Consider the following 24651-nt stretch of genomic DNA (forward strand, 5'->3'; position numbering starts at 1 on the left):
ATGATAATGATGTTTTTCACACGGGAAAATGAAAGTAATGACATAAGACAGGAAGAAATAAAAGATGAGAAATCACGATAAGTCGATTTCAGAAAAAATGTCAGTGAGACCACTAATTCTATATGCAATTTCGAATACCTGGTTATTTCTCAACCTGTAAAACTATGAGTCCACTGACTTTACAAACAATTTTTTTCTCTCGCTTTGTTCGACTTTGTTGTGACCTTGAATTTTGACCTGTACAGACCTCTGAAAACAAAGAGGGGCCTTGAGATGCGAGTACCTTGACTAGAGCGAGACCATTTTTTTTCCTATACACCGCCAAAGATTACTACCAAGATTTTTGTTTTGAAATGAGCAGTTTTAATGCACAATTTTCTCATTAGTTATTCAGAAATTCTACATTTTTGTGAGTAGTGTATATATCAAGAAACCAAACCAAACTTGTGTGACAGTGCATAAAATCCGTAAATCTTTTCATCTTAGGAGAGTGCAACAGTTATTTTAAAGAAATGATACAGCTTTAACAGTAACTAAGAGTGGAATAGAAAAAGAAAAAAAAAACAATAGTTTGGAGTGTGTTCTTCATTTGACGTAATAAATTATAATAAGACGAAAATAAATTCCTGATTTAAAGGGAACATATGGAAAATTGACTTTTTATTAGCTTGTACACAAATTGTTCCGCTTGCCACCCACCGGCTTACATGGTAAGCAAAGTCAGACTTGCCATTCGCCCATTACCAAATGGGGCAGGAAGATCGGGTAATTTCAGCAAGACAAGGAAGAGGGTGAGAGAAGTGTACGATAATTCTTGTTTACTGAAGATGTTTTGGCAGAACGATGTCACAGACATGTTTCTCCAGTAAAAGACTTGGGAAGTGTTTGAAATTAGGCCTTGAACCATTAGTCAAGCGGACGATTTATTCAGGAGATATTACTCAATTTAAAAGAGTCAAAGATCGTCTGATTTCATTTTAATTAGTTTTCATTGTAAAAATTTTTAAAAATACACATTACATGTGACAATTTAAGACTAAGATCATGACATTCATCAAATACTCTTTTTGGTCCCTTCAGAGATGCAGATCAATTAAAAATGAAATAATTAAAAGGGCCGCACTTCAGTTTGCAAAATGCAAAATGCAAAAAAAAAAAACCGAACAACATGGAGGTCTTGGTGAGGCTGATTATTTCTTTTTTGCTGCTGTGCATCTGCCCATAGGCTGGCTCAACGTGAAACACATGACAAGAGGGATGGATGTGTTGCCAAGGAGACGTCATGATAGAAAGAAGTGTTGGAAATTTTTGGTGAATAACACCGAGGCCCCACCCATGAGGTAGGTGGGGTGGGGGGAGCTTTTCCGCAGCAACATTTGTGTTCTTACATATTTATTTATTTATCGACAGAAGACTCCATCAATAAATAATGAGAACGGAGAGCAGTCATGACTGGTGGATATTCTTGCTCCAGTCTTATATCTGGTCAAAAAAAAACAACAAAAAACCTGCTGCCAATCACTCAAAATAGAAATCTTTTTTTTCATTTATTGTGTTGTAAATTGTCATCGAAGCAAAAATGACAGTATTGTCAAGACGGATTTATTTGGCAGAAAGCTCTTGCAGTGTTAATTAAATAAATAAAGTGCTCCAACCCGTCGTGTGGATCCCACAAGGGAGCTGCGTGTCAAGCACGCTGCGTACTACGGCGTTGAAATCAAGGTCATGGTTTGCATCCAACCAAAGTCGCAATGACACTCTAGGTCATTGTTTCACTTTCTTTTTCTCCATAGCATTCGTAACATATAGCGGTCAAAAAAAAAAAAAAAACCCCGGTCAGCTTCACCAAGGGAATGTGACTCATGAACACGCATGAGTACTTCTAAGCCTTTATCACAAGCGCGTGCTCGAAATGTTGCAATGTGTGGAGGAGTACAATGTGATTTGCTGTAAGAAGTGAGGGACTCATTCTGGCAGGTTGGCTGGCTTAAGTGGAAATATACCCACTTTCTCCCATTCTAGTCTTCAGAAGTATCGCTTTGTCATTCCCCTTGGCAGATGCAGGGGGCGCACTGCGCCTGGATACACTGCTTGTTGGCTGTCTGGAGAAAAGCAGCTGCAGGGCGGACCTGAAATAATAAATCACATGAAATCAAGATGGAATCTCAGCTATTTACACAAATGAGGAGATTTGTGCGGCCTATGGAAATGGAGGTCGTGCAGCAAGCGCCGCTAGGTGTCAGTATGGCCACACACATATGAAGATATCCCGCGTGCGCTCTTCCTCACCTGGGCTTGTGCTCGAGGGGGCCGAGCAGGCTGGTTGACCGGGTGGTTGGGGGTCCACGGCCCCAGGCTCTGATTGGAGTAGAAATCCATGGGGTAGACCTCCTTCCAGGTTGTCTCCTGGAGGGCCACTGCTGCCTGAGGGAAGGATGGGGAGAGGAAATCAAATCAATGAGAGATGAAGAGGTTTGGGATTTTTACTGTTTCTCACCCGCAGAGAGTGAATTTTGAAGTGTTTCTATGTGCAGGTAAGCAGAGAGATTGACACTACAAACGAGACAGGTGTCAAAATAGTGAGTTTGGAACAGGTGAGTGTCATCGTGTTTGCTGTCTGCGACTGCATGGCATACATAACACAGCAGCTGTTGGAGGAGCTGTGTTGCCCTTTTTCTTGTTTTATGTTGTTTACATTTTATGGACTGGGAAAGAAAAGAGGAAAATTAATTCGAATTTCATTTGTGATTAACATTTGTAATTCACCGTTTACCTTTCTGGATTTGGCAAATGACTCACTTCTCTTGACAGCAAGCAGCAGTTCCGCAGATAACATTTGTAAATAGCAATTAAAAAAAAAAGCACCAAGCTGTTTTTTGACACTATCGAGTTAAGATTACTGTCAAACTAAGCATACAACAAAAAGTATGACACTTTGTGTGTTCTTAAAACAACTATCGGTCGATAGATAGCCTGAGGAAAATCGGCTAAACATCAAGCTAGCACACAATCCAAAACACTGTTGACATGCTAATGGTTAGCATTGAGAATCAAGGTTTTAGAAGCAACGGATGTTTGAAGAAACGGTGGAGCAACTTATCTAAGCACTAGAGGCAGTACTTGTATTTGAAATCCGCGACTGCTGTTCGTTTACACCCGAATCCCGTATCACTTCAGGTGAGTGACTTTTGCCGAAAAACACATCATGGTCTGAAAAAATGAAACATCCCAATTTCATTATTATCGGAAATGAAGTACACTTTAATAGTTCTTTATCCACACCATATATTTTCCAAACCGCTTTATCACGACGATATTCACTTTTTCTGAGGTGATAACAGCAACGCAGTTTAAGATCCGCTTGCTTTAAACTAGCTGCTAGCTAACGCGAAGATAACCTTGTATTTTCGGCTTTATTTTTCTTGGTGTATGTCTGAATGATTGTATTATGCTGCCCCTTGATGGCCAAGGCATGCGCACCAAAAGGTGCAGCACAATGAATTTTGACTGCAGCATTAATCCCGTCATTCACCATGTAACCTGATAACCTGTTCACTGTAGTAACCGCTGTCCCTGAAAGGCTTAAACCATGTTCCTAAAAATGTCTCTTTTTAATGTATTAATTATTCAATGCTTTATTGCAATATTATAGAACTGCTGTCTGGAGAGTGAGCCCAACATATTCTGAAAATAAAGATTAGAAATTCAGATGCTGATGAATTTGCGCTGTTTTTCCACAATATTTCCCTGTCAACACTTTCTTAAAGCTCCTGAAATATGAGTTACACGATTGTCATCGGACAGCGACAATATGAAGGTGAATAATCCAGTGCTGACCTGAATGAGGTTTTTTGGCCTCGGGCGGAGGTCTTCTCTCTATCAGGTGCCATTTTCATGTCAAAGCAGGAGCTTGAATTATTAGAACAATAGCAAGGTCACTCCACTAAACAGACTCAAATCGGTAAAAATTCAAGTGACGGGAGCAAACTCAAAGGATGAGTTTTTCACCATCTCCTCTTTTTGCTCTACTGTCTTCTTCTGTGTACTTATTTTGGCGCACTGCCTCTCCAACCTCTCCTCCGCTCTGCGCATGCTAGCTTGCGCCGCTAATCCCCACTCCGACAAGAGAGCCGAGTGCGTCTTATTGACTATAAATATAACATGAGAGGCCCTGAAAATAAGTATCCCCCGCCCCAGCAGCCCCCCCCTTCCCCGGGCACACTCCGCCCTCTCGGCTCCTTTCCCTCCCGCCGCTGTCATCTTCTTTCTAAATGCCACAGCACACCTAAAAGCACTCAGTGGCGAGAGACCGTGTGGGGATACGTTCCTAACGCAAATGCAGCTCAATCGATTTGAATGCAGATGTTGTTAAGAAAAAAAAAAGTGGCTGCAAAGGAGAGCAAAGTAGGCTCCCACACAAAAACGGGCTTTTCCTATTCAAGGCAGCGAGTCCCGTTAGAGACATTTCACAAGGATGTCTGAATGAATTCAAAGCTCACATTACCAAACCGCAGCCACAGAAACCAAAGTCATCACAATCCAGCGTATTCTAATTATTTATTTATTTATATTGGGGAGCGTGTGTGTGTGTGTGTGGGGGGGGGGGGTGTTTGTCTGCTACATCAGCAGCAGCTGGTTTTGAAATGGATCTTGTTGAGGACTTGCTCTCTGTTTGACAGCAAGGAGGGGCGGCGGCTGTGCCATCCGGCAGCCTGCAGGGGGGGCTGCTCCTCCGCCCGCCCGCCATCATGTTGCCGCTAGGCTCCCACTGAACAAATTCAGCGCCATTTAAAAAACACTTTAGCCACCCTTAACAACCTATGCGCTAAAATGGCACAACTTGGCATCCAACAGCGTTGCCGCGCGACCTGTGTGTGCATTTAAAGAGCCGCAGGCGGCCGGACAAGTGGACGGCAAGAGTGAGTGGGTCATTTTTACCTCATAGGGAGACAGCAGCGGTTTGGAGAAGGCTGAGCCCCAATCGATGGACAGTCGCGGACACGCAATTTGTACCCACCTGCAGGAGAGAAGGCACATGAATTCGCACAAATCAAGCCGAGAGAATCTCACTGTCAAAGTGTTTGGATGATGACAAAGGATTTGAAATGAAACAATGAGGCCATTCAAGTGTTGTCTTTCAGCTCCAATTAGGGCCAGAACAACAAGCAGTGAGGAGCCGCCCCTGTTGTCCTCCAAAGAATCGCATTTTTGCCAGAATTTCTTTTCTGTTTTTCTTTTAATTCATATTTATAGTTGAGTTTTTGTAGGTGAATAAATGCTTTGAAATCAATGAATGATCGTTATTACGAATGCTGATTCCAATTAGACTTCAGACTTCAGATTGTCAGGTATTTTGCATTTTTTGCTAAATCAGTGATTGGTTGAAATGTAATAATTTGCCGATCGATCGATCAAGAATGTCATTGATCGGATCGGCAAAATAAAAGTTAACAGTCAAAAAAATCTCGTTTACTCCAGGGACATTCTGTGCTGCCATCGTTAATAATCCAAGGTTTCTTATCATATGCAGTCAGAGTTAAAAAAAAAAAAAAAATCCCAATATTTTTTATTAATTAGGTTTTTTTTTGTTGTTGGGAGGTTTGGGGTTTCTATGTATTGAATGTTGAAAAGCATTTTTGTGAGAAATTTTTCCCTGAGGTGATTAAACGTCGACATATTGATCAGCTCAGGAGAGTTTTGATCACCATTATGCTGGAGGCAACATTGTCATTACCCACATACTTCTGAATCTGAGCATAAAGCAACCAGAGTCACTAGTCCCCAAGATCCTATGGTGAGGCGAATGCTGATTCCAATTAGACTTCAGACTTCAGATTGTCAGGTATTTTGCATTTTTTGCTAAATCAGTGATTGGTTGAAATGTAATAATTTGCCGATCGATCGATCAAGAATGTCATTGATCGGATCGGCAAAATAAAAGTTAACAGTCAAAAAAATCTCGTTTACTCCAGGGACATTCTGTGCTGCCATCGTTAATAATCCAAGGTTTCTTATCATATGCAGTCAGAGTTAAAAAAAAAAAAAAAATCCCAATATTTTTTATTAATTAGGTTTTTTTTTGTTGTTGGGAGGTTTGGGGTTTCTATGTATTGAATGTTGAAAAGCATTTTTGTGAGAAATTTTTCCCTGAGGTGATTAAACGTCGACATATTGATCAGCTCAGGAGAGTTTTGATCACCATTATGCTGGAGGCAACATTGTCATTACCCACATACTTCTGAATCTGAGCATAAAGCAACCAGAGTCACTAGTCCCCAAGATCCTATGGTGAGGCGGTGGGGGAGGGGGGGCACATGTGCGTCCACTCTCACACGTAGGAACCGTGCAGCTTCCTGCTTCCACCTGATCTCAAGCATCTGTTGAAGAGATGTGTCCTGATTCGCAAACAGCCGCGCTACACCGTGTGACTGCAGAAGCAGTCAAGGGATGACTGATGCTGCCAAAGGGGTAGGTGAGAGGTTAGGGGCATTCGAGGACCCCCCCCCCCCAAAAAAAAGCAATGATAGGAAAGAGAAGGAAAGGGTAGGTGTGTGTGAATTAAAAAAAGAAAGAAAGAAAGAAAGAAAGAAAGAAGCACCATTCAAGTCTCCATGGAGGTAGCCTACATAGCTGGCAGACAGAGTGGTGGGAGGGAGTAAAGGAGGACTGCTGGGTGGGGTCTGTGTATGAAAGAGATGAGAAAGACACAGATAGCGGAGGGAGGAAGAGCAATAAAGATGGAGCAGATGGAGACGAGGGCGGTGGGGCACAAGGCAAGGCGAAGCCGGAGCAGCAAGATTGTCTGTGAGAAAAGTGTTTACTCTTGAAAATGCATGAGGGAAGCATGAAGGGGGAAAGGGGGGGTTTAAACAGCTGGAGGGAAGAAAAATGAATAATACAGGGAAGGGGGGGGGGATAATGGAAGCCGGAGCAAAGGGATGGTGCGGGTTAGCTTTGGCAGATCAATCCTATCCACGGCTCCGTTGTTACTGCCTAATTCCAATGATGGCGCTCCAGTTATTGACGAGCAACGATGAAGAGACGCGTGTCAAGGCCAAGGAGAGAAGGCTAGCTGTACGGCAACGCTTAAAGAGGCAACGACGGAGCAAGTGGAAGGAAGGGCGGTGGGGAATAAAAGCCTAATCGCCCGAATGTCACTATTGCCCATCTGTCTGTTCCCCTCCTATGCCAACTTTAGCAAAGTTTCTGAGCGGTTGAATTGATTGCACGGTTGACTCCCACTCGCACAGAAATATTCCGCCCGCCCTCTGGGCAAACGCGTGGCGGTTTCTAATTTTCAAATCCTGCGACCCCCCTCGCTCTAAACGTCTCTCTCACCCGCAGAGTGAATTCTTTTCCATCCCTCGTAATTTGAGAGCTAGCTGAGTCAGACACACTTGAAGCAATCTCCTCACGGCTGCCGTGTGTGTGCGCAACCAAGTGAGATGGCGAATTGAAAATGAGACCTTGAAGTCCATCGGTTGAGGCTAATCACTTGCAAGCATTTATGCGTTTATGCAACATGCTCTAACTATGGAGCTACACACCCGTCATCTTAAAGGCAGTTAAAGCGTGGTTGAGCGCAGAACAGTAGTTAAACAGCAACGCGAAACTCACAGTCCATTGGGTAAGCAAGAAGAAGATGTAAGACGAAAGTGAGATGAAGCAACAAACTCGAGGTTATTTAAAAAGGAAAAAAATAAAAAAGACTGCGGGGCACCTTAATGTCGAAAATGTATCTATTCATGGAACTGCGGTGGGCACTTCAAATGAGAATTGCCCCGCAATTAGCGGATGACTGGTCCGGTACTTGCCAGTGACCCTCAAGGCAATATGGATGACTGGATGCCATTTCATGCCTGGCAAATGACTCAGAATTTCACAAAATGTTTCCAATTGAACAAAAACTAAAAACAAAAACAGGACAAAAAAAAAAGCAAACGGGCATCTTCTGATCTCGAAGTATTCATTTAATAAACCGAGACTTTTGGGCATGTGTTATCGGTAAGATTAGTTGGTGATCGACTTTCAAAATGACTTCTTGTATTTCGCCATAATTTCAAGTGTTACGATTGTGGCTATTTGATCTCGCAAGCAGATTCATTGCATTGTTTTTACATGGAGGAAATGGAGGAAAACGATTTAATTCTGGCGGAAATTTTGAATTGGACTGCTGATGTTTGCAAGTCGCATTTGCCGTACAGTTCAAAGTTGGAATGGTTTGAATCAGTCAACAAGTGTGGAAGTTAGAAGTAACCGAAAATGTTTTAACATTGGGCTTTTATTGAGAAATTTTCAAAAACTTTGGGACACCTCCTGTTCATTTTGGGACACACTGGCCATTTCTCAGTGTGGAGAAACGGCCTTGGGCAGCTTGGGCAGCGACTGACGATGAGCTCACAAGGACATAAGAACGGACAAAATATTTCATAAAATAAAAATAAATGGAAATCTGCGACAATTCTGGGCCATTTCTGATTGATTTCGGAGCATTTTCTGGTCATTTTGGGGCAATGCTGGCTCAAGTCCTGTTCATTTTGTAGATTCTAAATTCCAGATTGTATTCATAGTCTGCTACCTCAAAAAATGGCGACACCAGCCGCAACACCTTAAAAAAAAAAAAAGAGCGTGGGGAGTTTTGAGGCTAGCTGTTTACTTGTTTTAAGAAACCTTGCTTGAGTGTTTTTTTGTTGTTGTTTTGTTGATTTTTTTTGGAGGGGTTTGGTGGGGGTGCAGCAGGCAGAGAGTACAGAAATGCGGTTGAATGGCGACCCTAATTCACTCAGGCCTGAATGTGAATGGTTTGTGCCCTGCGATTAACTGGGGGCTCATCGAGGATGAATCCCACTTCTCGTCCAGTGTCAGGAAAAGTTTAAGACAGACAGATGGATAGAAGCTTTTTCAAGAGACCCCAAAATAACTCACTCTCTTTCTCCTAATTACAGTCGTGAAAGGGGACAGGAGTAAAGTGAGCTTTGGGCTCACCTCTAAGGCAATTTATATGGACACCTTTGAAAAGAAATTCGAAAACAAATGTTATACTGTGAGACAATCTGTCACATGAGCGCTAAACTTAACCGGAGACGTCACAACATTTAGTGCTGCTGAAGCCATGAGCGGTACTCAGCGCCTTGCTTCTTTCCTGACGCGCAGCTGAAGCAATTAGGCCTTCGACACTCGAAAGAGGTAAAAACATGTTCACAGAAACAGACATTTAATTGGGCTGTTGTGAAAAAAACTCAAATGGGAAAGATTCAATGCCGCAATGCACTGTGGGTGGTATGGCGACGGTCTAGTCTAGATAAGCGTGTGTGGCGAGGAGATCCGTGTACAATAGGACAAAGGCTGCTTGAGGAGAGTCTCATTACACACTTAAGAGAATAAGATAATGGGGGGGGGCTTTTTAGATGACGACGTGGGTGTTTAAAGGCAGAGAAAGCCTGAAACGGGGCTCTGGCGCTCGATCGAAAATTCTCTCTCGTGCTTGCATCCCTCCCGCAATACGACACGGTGGTTCGGCACATTGCAAGACGCCTGGTTGGCTTGTTGCGTCTATTGTAGCTCGACCTCACACAGATGAATTCATAGGGGGGCTTTTCAGGGGTGGCGGGAGCAGCTGAACAATTTGCAGTTGCGTGAATCAGATAAGCCCAAAATAAATGCGGGCGGTTCGTCTGATAAATCACGGATGCAATTATGAAATCGCTCGCTTTTGAAAAGACACTTTCATATTCAGTTCCTTCAAGTGGACTCGATGAAGGAATGAATGAGCACAGTTGAAACATCTGGACGTCTCTCAAACCTGAAACCTGTTGTGACAGGCGCTCGAAGGAAGTATTTCGGCTCATACTTTTTTTTTTTTTAATTCAATTGTTCTTCAAAGAGACCATTTCTGAGCATATCATTTTTGAAGGAAAAGTCCACCCATGAGTACTTGATTCTTTTTTTTACTTGTGTGAACCTGTTGATGAGCCATTTCTGGCTAATATTACTGTTACTGTCCATACATAATGGTACACATTTGTCCTGTTGAAAAAGTTGAGTGTTAGAGTATTAGAAAAATGCACAATTTGGTCTGCACAATTCCTGACCGACTAAAAAGTACTTCTGCTGGAGAACACAAACTCTGGGAACTTTATTTAGCCTGCCCTGGTTGAAGCCATAAAAGTTGCATAGAAGTTGTCTGGCGTAAAAACTTGCCTTCAATATGTTTTTACTTTGTTGTTTTACCTTCACAAAAGTGATCAATATTTTGGATCATTGAACTATAACCAGCTCGAGTGTTAAACGGATGAATTTGGCTACTGGTCAGTCCCCTTAATAATATTTGGGGTGTTAAAAAAAAAAAAGTTAATGAATGAATCAAACATGGATCAAGTTGGAACCCCAAGTCACTTTGGACAATTCTATGCTTCAGATAGTGAGAACAGTGTGGGGAAATCCTTTGCTGTTCCAAATGCACAAAACAAGGAACTTTGCATTACTGACCGCTGATTCTCACAAATGGACAGAAAAAAAAATCTCCACCATTCATAGAAAGTCTTCTCAGATGAGTGGAGAGTCAACATTGTCTTCCATTTTCAGAAAGTAATGGCAAGGTGTCCCGATACTTTTGTCCATATGTGCTGTCACCTTATGCAGGTCTGAAGAGAAGACGACGTTTGGATTTTCCCCAAAGGTCACACTTGACATGTTATTGAAAGAAAAGTCATTGTGTCGATAATGAGGTTTTGCGGACGGGCGAGCCGGCCCTGACTTGCATTACTTGAACATTGCTCTCAAATAAGATGGCCGAACAACAAAAAGAAAAAGCTCTCTCACCCCCTTCAACTCCTTCCACATTGCTCCATGTCTCAGTCTAGCTCAACACGGCCGTCCTTCTCTCACCAACTCCTTTCTCGCTTATCACAACTCTCATTGCTGCGCTGGAGGGCTGAACAATTAATCAAATTCAAATCGCCACTGTAATGAAGATGAAAGCAATTTTCCAGATTTCCAAGGCTGCGATTTGGGGAAGGAAAAGTGCTTGATTTAAGGTCGGTCGGCATACATGTAGAAAAAATAATAATTGCATATTAAATCGCAATCATAATATCAAGGGGGGGAAAAATACAAATATCACAATGATATAATTTCTCTAAATTGTTAAGACCTAAAAAATAGAGAGCGAGAGAAAGAGAGACCCGAGTTTTAGGATCATGGGAGCCCAAGCGAGACTTGAACACTTGCACGCCTCGAGTGCCCACTGACCTCCGTCCTTCAAATCGGGAAATCACCGGCAACTTTTCAAAGGGGTTTTATGATTATGATAGCAAGACTGCGGCGTTCAGTGGCGTAGTTTATCACACTGGGATTATGGGCGGCGTGTTTTATCGACCGACTCTAGATCCCTACATGCATCAAACATTCCCAATCTGCACTGCATCAAAAGGAATTCTTGTTTATTTAAGTAATCCTTTCCGACCAAACAAATACAGGACGGGTAACACGCATATCGCCCTTGATATGATTTGCCCTGTCTTGCTGATGAAACTGAACAACATGTCACTGCTGCAACGGGAAAAGCACACTAACGCTCCATGAATGCCACATACATTCAAGAAGACGGAGCTCGTTTGTTATATTGTTACAGCGAGCCATTTATGACGCCCACCCGCCTTCGACTACATACACATTTCAGTCATGATAGCTGATTCCATAATGGCTCGCCAAGACACCATTCTTTTGGAAAATGTCGCTCAATGTACATTGCCTGGACAACCGCTGGTCTCCAAAAAAAATCCTAAGAGGTCCATGAGTTCATTTTCTTTTGTCCTTCACTTCCTTTTTTTTGCCCCCTCCTCGACCCCATCTTTAATTCTCACTGCTTTTGTTTTGTTACATCACTCGGTGACAATATTCAAATGACTTGAGAGCCACTGGTTTGGTGGCAGGTAACTCAACTCACTTCACAATAAGCAGCAGTTCGGCAGATAACAATATTCTTGGGGGGGGAAAAAAAGAGGCCTTGAAGCTGTTTATTGCCGTTCTGATCTGAAGGTTGCTGTCAAACTGAATAAGAAAAAAAAACGACACGCTGTGCATTCAAAACAATTACATAGCCTCCATTAGTTGAATGCGAACATACAATGGGAAACACTAAATGGCACACGGGCCAACAATTTGCATCTGTGCGGCAGTGTTATCCTTTTAGTAACAGATATCTGAACACAAACGGTGTAGCAACACATGTACACATTATAAATCAGTAATCAGAAGCATATATCCTTTCTCTTTTCACAACTTATAATGTTGCCATACTGAGAAGCCGAGAGAAGAGGTGATCCACCAGTACAGTACATCCGTATGTCTGTCTTATAATAGTATATAACCGCTTCTGGTCAAATAGGGGAAGTCTCAAAGGCACCTTATGGTGATATTGATAAGAGCAGAGAACTAAGGTAGGCAATGAGAGCAACTGACCAGCATCTCCTTAAAGGCTGTGATCAAGCAGTGCCCAACTTTTGGTAGCATGTTAGTTTCTATGCGTGGGCATCTCATTACTCACGCGTCAACATCAGGCAGCAGATCCAACTTGCTTGGGAAAATCTCGGACAAAAGAACTCGAGTAAAGCTCCTGCCCAGCGACTGCAGCCTTGATTCCAGGTGCTACAGAGAGAACAGAGTTAGGAGTGCGCCGAATCTGTTATCCTCGTATCAAAACACGATTTTCTCACGGGGTTGCCACAACAAGCCAACTTATTTGCAGTCAACCAATATAAAGACACTTCAACCAAGCGCAGGTTTGTTCAAAGGCCTTGCCAGTTGGACTCATTTTCTGTCATGCACAATCCAGAGATGCAAGCTCCGCACAAAGCTCGGCTCAAGTTGGATTCCTCAAAACTTAAAAGGCACACCTTTGTCTTGTCCAAAGTAAGCAATGTACCGAATTCAGCAACGGTACCTAAGTGGGGTGGTCCTGAGCAAAAGGTGGAAAGGTTCCACAGTCAATTGACCTCTTTTGATGCTAATTTATACGAAGAACAAGTGTTGGAAGTACATCGATGCCGAGAAGATATTTAAAAATCCCATACATGTTAGATTAGTGAGACTGTGTGTCTGTCCATGAGAATAACTTGGGTTCAAGAAGGAAAAAAAAAAAAATAAGATATATCAGCCCATACTTAAAACATTATCTGGCACCTCACTTCTTAATCTCGACAGATCAATATGGCAGAGAAGTTCAGCCTTTGTAAATCCCCCTTCAATCCTCCTCCTCGTTAATGCTACAGACTACCACCATATGTCTTTGAACGTATACTGATGACATTTATATGGGCCTCACGTAATAGATTAGCATATGCTCTTAAGCAAATCATACGGTGGGTGCCAAGCCTGGTCTTGGGAGTATCTCAACCATGAAGGTTCCAGATACCATCAAGTCATGCAAAGCTTGATCATGGGAGCGTCATTTAAAGGGGGGGTATAAGAGTAGAGAGACACGGAAAACACGAAGGCGAGAAATTCTGCCGATCAGTTGACGACTGACCTGGATGAAATCTTCGCATATATATTGAATCAGAATATGTCGACATAACATTTTGCACAAATGTTTTGGGAGTTTTTTTTTTATGTCTAGTTCACACTGTTAATAAGGAACTGAAGAAGATAAAATGTCTTTCATATGAATTCATGGTTCATTTGCCTTTATTTTAGCGTATGATCACAACTGATTAACTTATTGCAGGTGTATGTTAAAAATATATATATTTTAAAAGAGGACTTTGAAAAAAATAATTCCAAATTAAATCTGGCATTATCCATCCATCCATTTTCCGATTCGCTTATGCGCACAAGGGTCGCAGCGCGTGCTGGAGCCTATCCCACTTGTCTTCGGGCAATAGGTGGGGGACACCCTGAACTGGCCGCCAGCCAATCGCAGGGCACACAGACGAAAAAACATCCGCGCTCACACACACCTCGATGGACAATTTAGAGTGTTCCATTAACCTGCCACGCATGTTTTTGGAATGTGGGAGCAAACCGGAGTACCCGGAGAAAACCCACGCAGGCACGTGGAGAACATGTAAACTCCACACAGGAAGGCCGGAGCAGGAATCGAACCCTTCACCTCTGCACTGTGAGGCCGACACGCTAACCATCTCAACCACCGGGTCGCCCCATCCAGTAATAATTTTTTTTTTCGTTTATGTCATCCAATGTTTAAAAATAATGGTGACTTTTCTAGTATGAAGATTTCCCATTGCTGGAAACTTGCTTGACTAAAAATGTCAAATTGAAAAATATTGCAGACTGTTGCACGGCAGGCCTAAGGACAAACACGCTGCTGAAACGAAAACACACACAGACACCCACGTGCACGCTCACCTCCAGAACTTTTGGGTTTCCCTGACGGCCCAGCGTGCCCAAAATGAGCCCCCATCTCTGGGCTGAGCGAGCCTTGTTGATGGCCTCAAGCCTCAGGGCACGCATGGCCTCGTGGTCGTAGTACTCCCTGGAGAAGACTTTACTGTAGGGGTCGTACCTGCACACAGAAAAATAGCACATACACTCTCCTAATCGTCATCTTCACATGCAATCTAAGGGACTATTGTTCGGGTATCTATCCGAAGGACCGAAATGCAAAACGAGATTAAAAAATCCAATCATGAAAACACATCAAGTGTGACAGCAGTTGGTGTCAACTCGAGCTACTTCAGAGTATCTAATCTGCTTTACTTGGATCCAGGAACGTTGCGCGCCGTTGAGATTAGAATCTTGTTTGTGGTTGAGACCGGTGAGCTGTGCAGCTGCGCATATACCGACAACATTATTTCACTTTGCATGTCAACAACAGGTCATCAAAACCATATTTGCGCCTCATCCTGCGTTATCAGGACACGGCACTAAAGCAAGCGATCACAGTTTTGAGTGATACTGTCAGAGAAATCAATTTACCGATATGTTTATAACAGCGGTTTTGATATGGAATGCTGCATAGTTTGATGATCATCAGACACACAAATTGTACATGACTTGTGCCTGGTTCACATTCAAGTACCTGCTTTTACTCCTTTTGACTACCATATATTTCGGACTCTTGGGCACACCGCATTATTAGGTGCGATAAGAATGGGTCAAATTTTCAAATATTTTCATCAGACATACAGTATGACACACCGGATTATAAGACGCATTGTATGTTAAAACATTTCTTCTAATTGTACCGTGTGTTGATTTGAGAGACGTAGCAGTATTACGCGAGGTTGAGACCGGACACCAAATTACGCCGCGCGTCTCACTTACTTTTTGTTTGCCGTGCAGCTACACAAGGGCTGCTTTTGAGCAGAGGAGGGGATGTTCCGACAAACGGAAAAAAAAAACGGTGGGTGTTATGACTTTGGCTAATGCTAGATGCTATCATGGTAGACAGTTCAACAGCTGTAAACAAGTCACCACACTCAACCATTATCCAAACTTTTTTTTGTTCGGCCTCGGTAATTATTGGAAGCTGGCTTTGTAGTTTACCTCGTGGCGGTCCAGTCCCCCATTGTAAAAATGGAAACACGGCACCAGAAACGCTCAGCTTGCTTTTGGTCTATCCAGCGACTGCAGCATTCGACTAAAAGGACTCTATTTCCCATTATTCTTAGACCAGGAAGCAGAAAGTAGTTCTCATTCCAGTAGGAAGAAAACAAATGCATGCTTGTGATATTTGACATGGATGAGAATGCTACAATAAGAGAAATTAATTTGAATTAAAGATGACAAACTGAAATGCCGACATCCACACTTACATAAAGTGCCCCGGATTACACTGTCGATTTCTGAGAAAATTAAAGGAGTTAATGTGTCCCTTATGGTCCAAAAAAACCCAACAGTGACAGCAACACATTATTCCTAAATTCAAGCTTGAAGAACACACACGGATCATTTACCGTACCTGTAGGCAGGCAAATCTGGATTTGCGATCATGATAGACTCCAGATGAAATCTTCCATCTCCCAAATAGCTAAAGAAACAAAAAGATCACTCTTCAGAGAAATGACGAGAGAAAATCAGGAGAAAGCAATTTGTGCAAATGTAAATTCAATCAGCAAGTTAAATCTATCCCTCCCTTCCCCGTAGGCCACCTTGTAACAGAAGTCCTAAGACCTAGCAGTTTTCGGGCCCTGAGGCTAACGTGGAGGATCAGCCCAGCTCTGCTGTTTGGGGAACATGACCCCCAACGATTGGAGCATGCTGTTTACAGAGAATGCAAGGCCTTTCAATTAACCCTTGGCCTTCTACTGGGGATTCAGCAGACTCCGAGCGTAGGCAGTGTGTACAAACAGAAAGAACAGCGAGGCATGGAGGTGCTTGAAAACACGAGGCAAGGCACATCTATTTATATACCACAATTCTCTCCAGAGAAACCAGGAACTGCTTCACTTAGCATATAGAAATGGCAATATAATTAAAAAAAAAAAAAAAAAAAGGAGTAAAAACAACAAACGCAAAGCCCCAGAAGAAAATGCTAATTACAAAATGGGTGTGCAGGGGGGGGGGGGGCGGGGTTGCTAACCCAAGAGCTTTCTTTCCTTTGACATACTGACATGGGTTTCAGTTATTTCCTCCCTGGAGTTGGAGGAGTTGGTCCACTCTGTCCATGGGTTGACATTTATTTATGCGCTCCACAAACTGTAGAGTGGTAAAAGAATATGTTTGGAGGAAACAATTGTGAAGGTAGAGTTTCACAATGCAACAGGGTTTGGACAAGGATTGAAAACTGAGCCAGGACATCGGCTGGGGTGGGCAACTCCCTGGGTTGGTTATGCCACAGTGAAAAGGCGCTTGAAAACTGCTGTGTGTTGTTGAAACCCAGGCACGATAACGTTGCCAATTAGTCAATGTTTTTGGAAAACAAGAAAAAACACAATTTTGAGAACACACATCAGCATTTTTTTAATTAGGTCTTTTTCCTTTCCTTGCTCCCCCATCTGCTTGACAGTTTTGTTATAATGTCAATTAAAAAAAAAAACAAAAAACGATTTTTACCCGTATTCCAAAAATATTGAAAATGGTTGGAATCCAACTTAAACGTCACAGCAGTGAATGAGTTAAGGATGCACTGAGGCCTTGTGATTGGTTAGCAGTGGCCTCAAGTAAACCAGAAGACCTTTCAGTTAGTGGTGAAACAATGCTGCATGACCAATTAGGTCTTTGCTGCCATTTTTAATCATCAAATGGATTATCCACCAGGCTTGAGAAAACGGGTGTTGGGTCATTTCTGCAAAGAATTTTATGCAATGAAGGATAATTTCCTTGTCTTGAGATTGGATTGAGATTGACACAACTTTTGTGTTCACACACGACCAGATGAACAGTCACAAGGGGTGGGGGGGTCTAAGGCCAATGCTCCCTCTCATGACTGTACACTGTGTAAAGCATCATTATTATTATCAGGCAAAGTGCATTTCGTGTACAATTCACTGATGGAACTCACAATGAATGGCAACCTGGACGGCCGAGAGAAGCATTTCAAAATGGTACACGTGAGCTACGAGAGTTTTAACAGGCTGCAAAAGTGCATTGCATGCATCCGCGTTAGGTCTGCCACTCAGGTACGCAGTGATATCCTTTTCACAAGCTCAAAAACTCTTGTGCCTACTTTATTTTTCTGTTTCGTTTATCTTAGGGGTCGTTATGGCCGACGCTCATTATGGCATGCGTGTGTAAGTGCGCGGTAACGGGTCTATCGCGGGAGGTGAGGTTGGTTGATTGAAAAATAGATCTTCGGTCAAAAAAGTTTGGGGACTGCTGGTGTACAGGTGCAATTACGCTCACTAATTGTTAAATATTTATAGCTCCCGGTAAAGAGCTGTTGATGCTTATCCGTGCACTCTACCTGGAAACATGTTTCGCCAAGATAGTTTTTTTGAGTGTCTGTGTGTGTGTGTGTGTGTGTGTGTGTGTGTGTGTGTGTGCGCGCGTGCATGCGTTACATCACATAGACGATTGTACTCCTGCGGTCTCTCTGGTGCACCACTTTGCTTGAAAGGATTCAAGGCCATTCCATGATTAGACTGTGAACAATAAGACAGCCGCACTTGTGTGGCGATGTCCTCATGTCTCGCTCTCTTTCAAAGGCTGCTTTTTCTAAAACCTCGCTCTCCCGTTGATCACAGCCCCACCATCAATAATGAATTCTTCTTATTAAGTGTGCTCTTAGTATAACATTAGTCGCCGTTATGTTATGCAACAGTCCCAACCTTTGCATTCACATCTGCATACAGTAGTGGTCCATTAGCAGCGAGAGTATGAGCAAAGGAGTGGAAGTGAATTCAGCAATTATACATTCATTTTGGAGCAAGGATAGTAACAGAAAATTATATTTGCAACTCAAAATAACGCACAGATCGACATTCTACAAATAGGGGCTGAAATTGACCAAATTAATAATTGATCTAAATCAAACGTACTGCAATAAAGAACGAAAATCAGTCACTGCTTCATTTTTGTGGTCAAACCAAATGGTGACGGTGTGAGGGTGAACAGAAAGAGAGCTAAGCAGTGGGAACGTTCGAGACAACAGAGTGCACCAAATCTCAGACAAAGCAATCGATTCTCCGTCTCATCACAGCCCGACACACATCAAAGCAAAGGCCCATTGGATTAGTAGGTGAAGAGAACTTTTTTTTTCCCCTCCCCTCACACGCCCAAAGACACGTGGGCGAGCACATCCTGACGCACATGCGCTTCGACGCACACCTTTGTAGCTAACCCCCCGTGGAGCCTGGCTTATGCATATAGAGCCAAGCTCAGCCCGGTCCCATCAGTTTTATCTTATGCTCCAGGATGCTTTAAAATCACATGGGCTGACAAAGAGCAAGTGATGCACCTCGCCATTATTTCATCTGGGAGATGACCTGTGATATGGTTGGGCAGCAAACAGCACTGGGGAAGGGGATGTGTCCATATGCACATAGTGAACTGCTGGCTCCAAAAGTGAAAATGCTTTCTTTGTTTTTACGGGCGCTTGCTTCTCTACCCGCCCAACACACTGGGGTCTGCTCTGGAGCTTAAGGCTAATGCTAAGATGGGCAATATGGCTGAGCTATAAGCCCTGAAGCAACAGATATTTGAACACAAACAATCCAGCAACACATGTAGAAAGACAATATAATGTAGACCAGTGGTTCTTAACCTTCTTAGAGCTACCGAACCCACCCAGTTAATATGCACATTCACCGAACCCGTCATCAGTGGGGACTTTACAAATACAAGCTATTAAAAAATGCATTTATTAAAAACTGAAAAAAGTTAATACAATTTCAAGGGATAAGTATTTTTTTTTTAAATTGAACGACGTGCTATCATGACAGTCACACGTTGACTACGAAGCGAACTAAATTTCTCGCAGCACTGATTGGACAAGCAATGTCATGTGATCATCTGCAGCCAGTGATGTCCAAGAGGGCGTGTCATAACTAAGTGACATGTTGAGTTGGGTGTGTCTTAACCTCCATGGCAGAGGCTCCGTTGAACTCCTGAGACCGATTCACCGAACCCCTGGGGTTCAGGCGAACCCAGGTTAAGAACCACTGCTGTAGACGTTCTCAGTCATACACTGTACGGTATTTTCACGACCGTATGGCGCACCATAACAAAAGGCGTCGTGCCAATTACGGGTGCTATTTCTGTATTTAACACATACACAAGACAGATTGAATTACCGGACCCACACATGGTAAGACGTACGGTAGCATGCATGCACACGAGCATACAGTATGTTTTTAATAAGGCAGCGGGTGCAAAACTGAGTTCAGTTGCACTTTATGGGCGTATGGACAATGTACTCACATTATTTTTTTTCATCAATCCTCATCCTCAAATCTATCAAAGTCCTAATCTTTGTTATCCGAAATGGACAGCTGGGCAAGTTCAATCAAACACGCCAGATCCCCTCGCATCGTCGTCAGAGTCAGTCTTGTTGCCGTACGGCTCCTCAGAAATGATGCCGGCTTTTGCGAAAGCTCGAACAACAGTGCAAGCAGACATGTCAGCCACAATCCATTCACAAATTGTGGCGTAACTCGCCCTGTTGCTCGATTCCCATGTTCCTCCGCATAACTGATAGCTTGCAGCTTAAACTGTGCTTCGTAAGTGTGTCTCTTCGTAGGTGCCATTTTCGGGACGTTGTTTTGCATAATTCACGTCCGATAACTATGCACACCTCTTTCGTCCACATGCTGTCCTCAGTTACGGCCGCCTTTCCTCTATATAAGAAGCTGTCAGCACAACATAAGTCAGTCAAGCAGATACCCTCGTCGAAGTCACACAACAGCTTTCACCGATTTTGGAACTCGGTGCGTACACAAGGTGACCCGCGTTATTAGGCGCCTTGTCCGTTTTGGAGAAAATTTAAGACTTTTAAGTGCACCTTATGGTCGTGAAATTACTGTATTCTTTGTCCTCAGTGCATTAAATGATTAGCTGCTGCAACAGGTCAGAAAAATAAGTGTGAAGTAAAAATGAAATGGCCTTTATCCTCTCTCCAGGTGGCCAAGGCGTACATACCACATTGAACAGCGTAACATGCATTGATTGAATGACAAAGTGTGACAAAAACAGTTGACTTTGTTCTAATTCTATATAATTATGTCATCAATCTATGTTTTTGTGAGGTATGATGTGCTATGAAAGTGCGGTCATCATAGGAACAAAAGCCAGACTTGCCATTGGCCAGCCAGTATGCAAGGCAAAAACTCAAATTCTTGACAAAAGCAAGTCAGAAACATGTTAAGACTCAGAACTGTTTTAAATTGTGGGGAGGGAAAAAAAAAAAAGAATGTCACACGTCTCCTTGTGGTCGTTGACGGTCATTTATTACCAGGAATAAAAAAAAATAATTGAAAATTTGATGTGGGCTGCAGTGTTGCAGCCACAAGTGCTCGTGTGCGCTTCCAGTTATTTTAAGCTTTGCCTGCTTTTGGCCGCCCATAAAACAGGCTTGTTATGACTGCTGTGATGTCATGCTGATTATTCCTCGGCTAACAAGGCCATGTCCATGGTGACGAGTGGAAGGGGAGTGTAGGAGAGGAATGCTATCTTTGGTTATCCAGATATATGTGCTGACGGGCGGAGGCGAAAAAAATGTGGAGGCGAAACCAGATTTCTTACATTATGGCGTTGACGTTGCGGTCCAAGCGAGGAGAGGTGCAGCCCAAAATTTCTCCGGGTGAGAGAGGTCGACACTGTGGCACCAGCACGTCGTACTCTGGCTTGAGGGCTGCGCTCACAGCCTGTGTAGCACAAAGAAAAGACAGATGAGAGCATTCCAAAAAAAAAAAAAAAAAAAAAACAGTGATGTTTTTCTTTTGCTCGGCCTCTAACCTCGCGCCACTCTGCTGGGAACATTTGCAAGGCTGAACATTTTCATCTTTCACTGTCCTTGCACAATAATGTTGGACTACGTGACGCCATCGCTTTTTCATTAGCGTCCACATCCCGTTTAATGCTACGCTCGGTTTTATGCGATGACATATTCATCAAGTCGCGAGCGACGCTTGCAGACATTTTTCATATTCCTTCGCACACGCCGGCGGGCTTTTATCATTGTTCATCGAAGCCCCTGATTGCCTTGTTTTGTGCACATATTTTGTCAGGTTTTTGCAGTTGACACTCCCCCTCCCCACAAACATTTTCCTCTTTGTGTTCCATACACGAGAAAGAGAAAAAAAAAATAGAGCAAGCGGCAGAGTGAAGGCAAAAGCAGGCAAAGTGGGATATGTATGCAAATTATACAGGGGTATGAATGTTGGGATTAAAATAGGGCAGTGATGCAAAAGGCAGAGAAGGAGGTCAGAAAAAAATTACACTGGAGTTGTGATCCCAAAGCCATCCTCTCTTGGTCATGAACAACTTCGCTCCTCTCCGTCACAGGGCTGTCAACTTGATTTGAAACGCGACTGCGTCATGGAATAACTCGCTTCTTCTCAGGCGCTTTGACTGTATATTAATTGAGGCAACGTGAGGAGAGATCAAAATTAGCTCTAGCGCATGGAGGATGACGGATGAATTGAACGATTAAAAGCGAATTGAAGGCAGTCAACAGGGAGTGAGGGTGAACTCTTGAGCTTCTGCCGCCCATTCTGCAGGACCTCGTTGGCAGCCTACACAGCGCGAGTTGGAGGCGAAGTTCATGCGGTGCAGCTAAATACACATGCAGGCGCTTTCAAATATATGAAGGGAAAAAAAAAGACCTACATGGCAGAGCCTAGTTTAAGTTTAACAGCAATTACATTAGGGGCAACCTTGAGCGTTTTTTCGAAGCATAAAAGCTGAATTTTAGAACAAAGGTGAATAAAGCAAAATAAATTTTAGAGCTTATGCCAGCAAGGCGCTAAGCGGGTTTCATAGTTCACGCAAGCCTTCAAATCCAAAATAACATCTGGTAAGATATTAGCAAACGCACACTTGAATGGAACTTGGGTGCAGAGAATGCCGCTTTTTCATGACAAAAAAAAAGTCACAATATTTATGAGTATTATGAATCAAATGGAAAACGTACTGATTGCATCATTGGTTTCTGCCTACTTTTACTAGTTTTAGCTGAAACTCACACATAGGGCAGGAGACTTTATAAAAAAGACTGAAAAAGTGCAGAACTACACTGACTATTTTTGGTGAGAAGTGCTTTCCTACTCCTATTCCCCTCAAGGTGCTCTTGTAACATGCTGCTCACAGGAAGAATGGCATGAAGTCAGAATCACGGGCATTCATCCATTGAAGATTGAGCACCTTCTCACTTTTCTATCAACCTCACATTGTGTACCAAATAATTTGTTTTGAAAAAAAATATTCAGTTTTGATTTTAATTGGTAACTTTTTTTTTCCAAGTGCTTTTGCCAAATCCAAATTATTTCTGCAGTCACGGTGGGTTTTTCTTCCACGAACAAAGGGGTTACCAACAATTTTCTCCCAAGATGAGACAAATCCGCGAGGCCCAATCCTGCCTAGATGGGCTGCTGCAGAAATCAAGAATTACGAGCTGGCTTGTGCCTTTCAGTGTAAAGAGGTTTAGCCCAGGCACTTGGGTACCAGCAGTGTGTTATTAAATTACCTTTTCCATTTAAACAAACCTGTTGATGTTTAATTGTTAAGAGCCTTGTTGGAATAAAATGTCTTCCCAGGATAAAGATTTCATTGTGCAAAACACACACGCTTATTAGCCTCAAGACGCTTCATTAGCTTGATCTTTGAAGCTGAGCATATATAGTCCATTCACATTCTACCTGACACCACGAGTTAACCGACTGTGATGGAAAGTCAAAGTGAAGCACTGAAGTGCTAAAGCCGCGACCTGACTTGCATACGCTGTATATTCCGGGTGTTGCTGATAAATCTAGGCCCGGGAGGTGTCGGTGAGGGGCGTTTCAAACTGTTGCTGACTGCCAAAAGCAATCAAGGTGGCGACATTTTGGCCAGTTATGCTCCTATACTTTTTGTTCTTCTACTTTCTTCCTTTCATAACTTTGCTGCTGTAAATTGGGAATTTCTCCTTTGTGAGACGAATAAAGGTTTTCTTATTCTTATTCTTTATTCTTATTCAACTTGAGTTGGTGTTTTAATTCACACGGACGAACTCTTAGAGAGTGACAGTGTCATCAGTGGGTTGATACTGAGAGACTGGAAGAGTGACAGAAAGGCAAAGAAGTGAACGTCCTCGAAAATATACATCAACCACCTGTTGTCAATTTCTTAAATTCATCTGTTAAGGTTAGAGTGCATATTAGGGCCGTCATGAAATTTCACTTGAAAGCTAAATGTACATTTCCAGAAAAGGGCTCTGTGTTTTGGAAAAAAAAACAAGCCAGCCAACAAAACTTCAAACTTGGCAGAAATTCCTCTGATCAGCACCTGTCAATCATGCCTTGTTCCTGCCGCACTAAAGGACTTGAAATCATCATCGTTCCTAAGGAGTGTAGTTCAAATCAAAATCTGGCTTGAAGCAGGCTTTTTTGCAGTCTATGCCAAGCTGTAAAAGAGTGACGCGGCTACTATTTAGAACAGAAATGGACTTTAAGAACGACAATGCACAATCCGGTGAAGGACTGACACTTTCGTCACATGCCCATCCCCAGCATGAAGCCAATCCACTTGCCAGTGGAGGCAAAATAAACAGGAAGCGTTTCAAATCCTCCGGCAACAGAAGCTGCATGTGATGCCATGCCAGTGCTCCATCATCACCTGCAGCGCAGCCACAAACTGAATGGTGCTGACGAGCGCCAGCGACTGTCCGGGAGGGAAGTTGAACTTGACCGTGTCCAGGAAGTGCGCGTTGTCCATCTGGATGTCCACAAACACGTAGAGCATCTTAATTCCGGCCGTGGCGTCGATGGGGACTGTGGAGACCAAGAGAGAAGAAACGCGGGTAAATAATTCAAGCGGCTGTGTCAGGTGAGGCTGTGGCACATGCACTATTGATGGCACCTCAAAACATGAGAGCTTGGCACATGTTCATGAGTACATAGGCGCCCCTGCGATGTAGATGAACATCGCTCTGTGCCGTGTCAAGCCGATGCACGGGGCTTTATTATTTAGCTAAGGCAGAGATACACGTGATTAAAATTGATGTCATTAATTTCACAAGCCATTTGGGAAGCAGTCGTGCCTTTGAGGAGCTACATT

At 43.0% G+C, this 24651-nt stretch overlaps 1 protein-coding gene across 1 annotated transcript in view; it reads right to left on the bottom strand.

Annotated features, from left to right (window-relative positions):
* Positions 1-1008: 1008 nt before the first annotated feature.
* dph1 (diphthamide biosynthesis 1) overlaps positions 1009-24651 on the bottom strand; it is a 69755-nt gene continuing 46112 nt past the window's right edge. The window contains exons 5-12 of the mRNA XM_019874339.1: positions 24211-24365; positions 21142-21263; positions 15923-15991; positions 14368-14524; positions 12548-12648; positions 4939-5017; positions 2290-2424; positions 1009-2129 (exon numbers count right to left, since the gene is read on the bottom strand). Coding sequence (XP_019729898.1) covers positions 2043-2129; positions 2290-2424; positions 4939-5017; positions 12548-12648; positions 14368-14524; positions 15923-15991; positions 21142-21263; positions 24211-24365 — 905 coding nt within the window. The 3' untranslated portion in view covers positions 1009-2042. The remainder of the gene's footprint in view (positions 2130-2289; positions 2425-4938; positions 5018-12547; positions 12649-14367; positions 14525-15922; positions 15992-21141; positions 21264-24210; positions 24366-24651) is intronic.

Source organism: Hippocampus comes, unplaced genomic scaffold (genome assembly GCF_001891065.2).
Source record: "Hippocampus comes isolate QL1 unplaced genomic scaffold, H_comes_QL1_v1.1 scaffold125, whole genome shotgun sequence".
Classification (NCBI taxonomy): domain Eukaryota; kingdom Metazoa; phylum Chordata; class Actinopteri; order Syngnathiformes; family Syngnathidae; genus Hippocampus; species Hippocampus comes.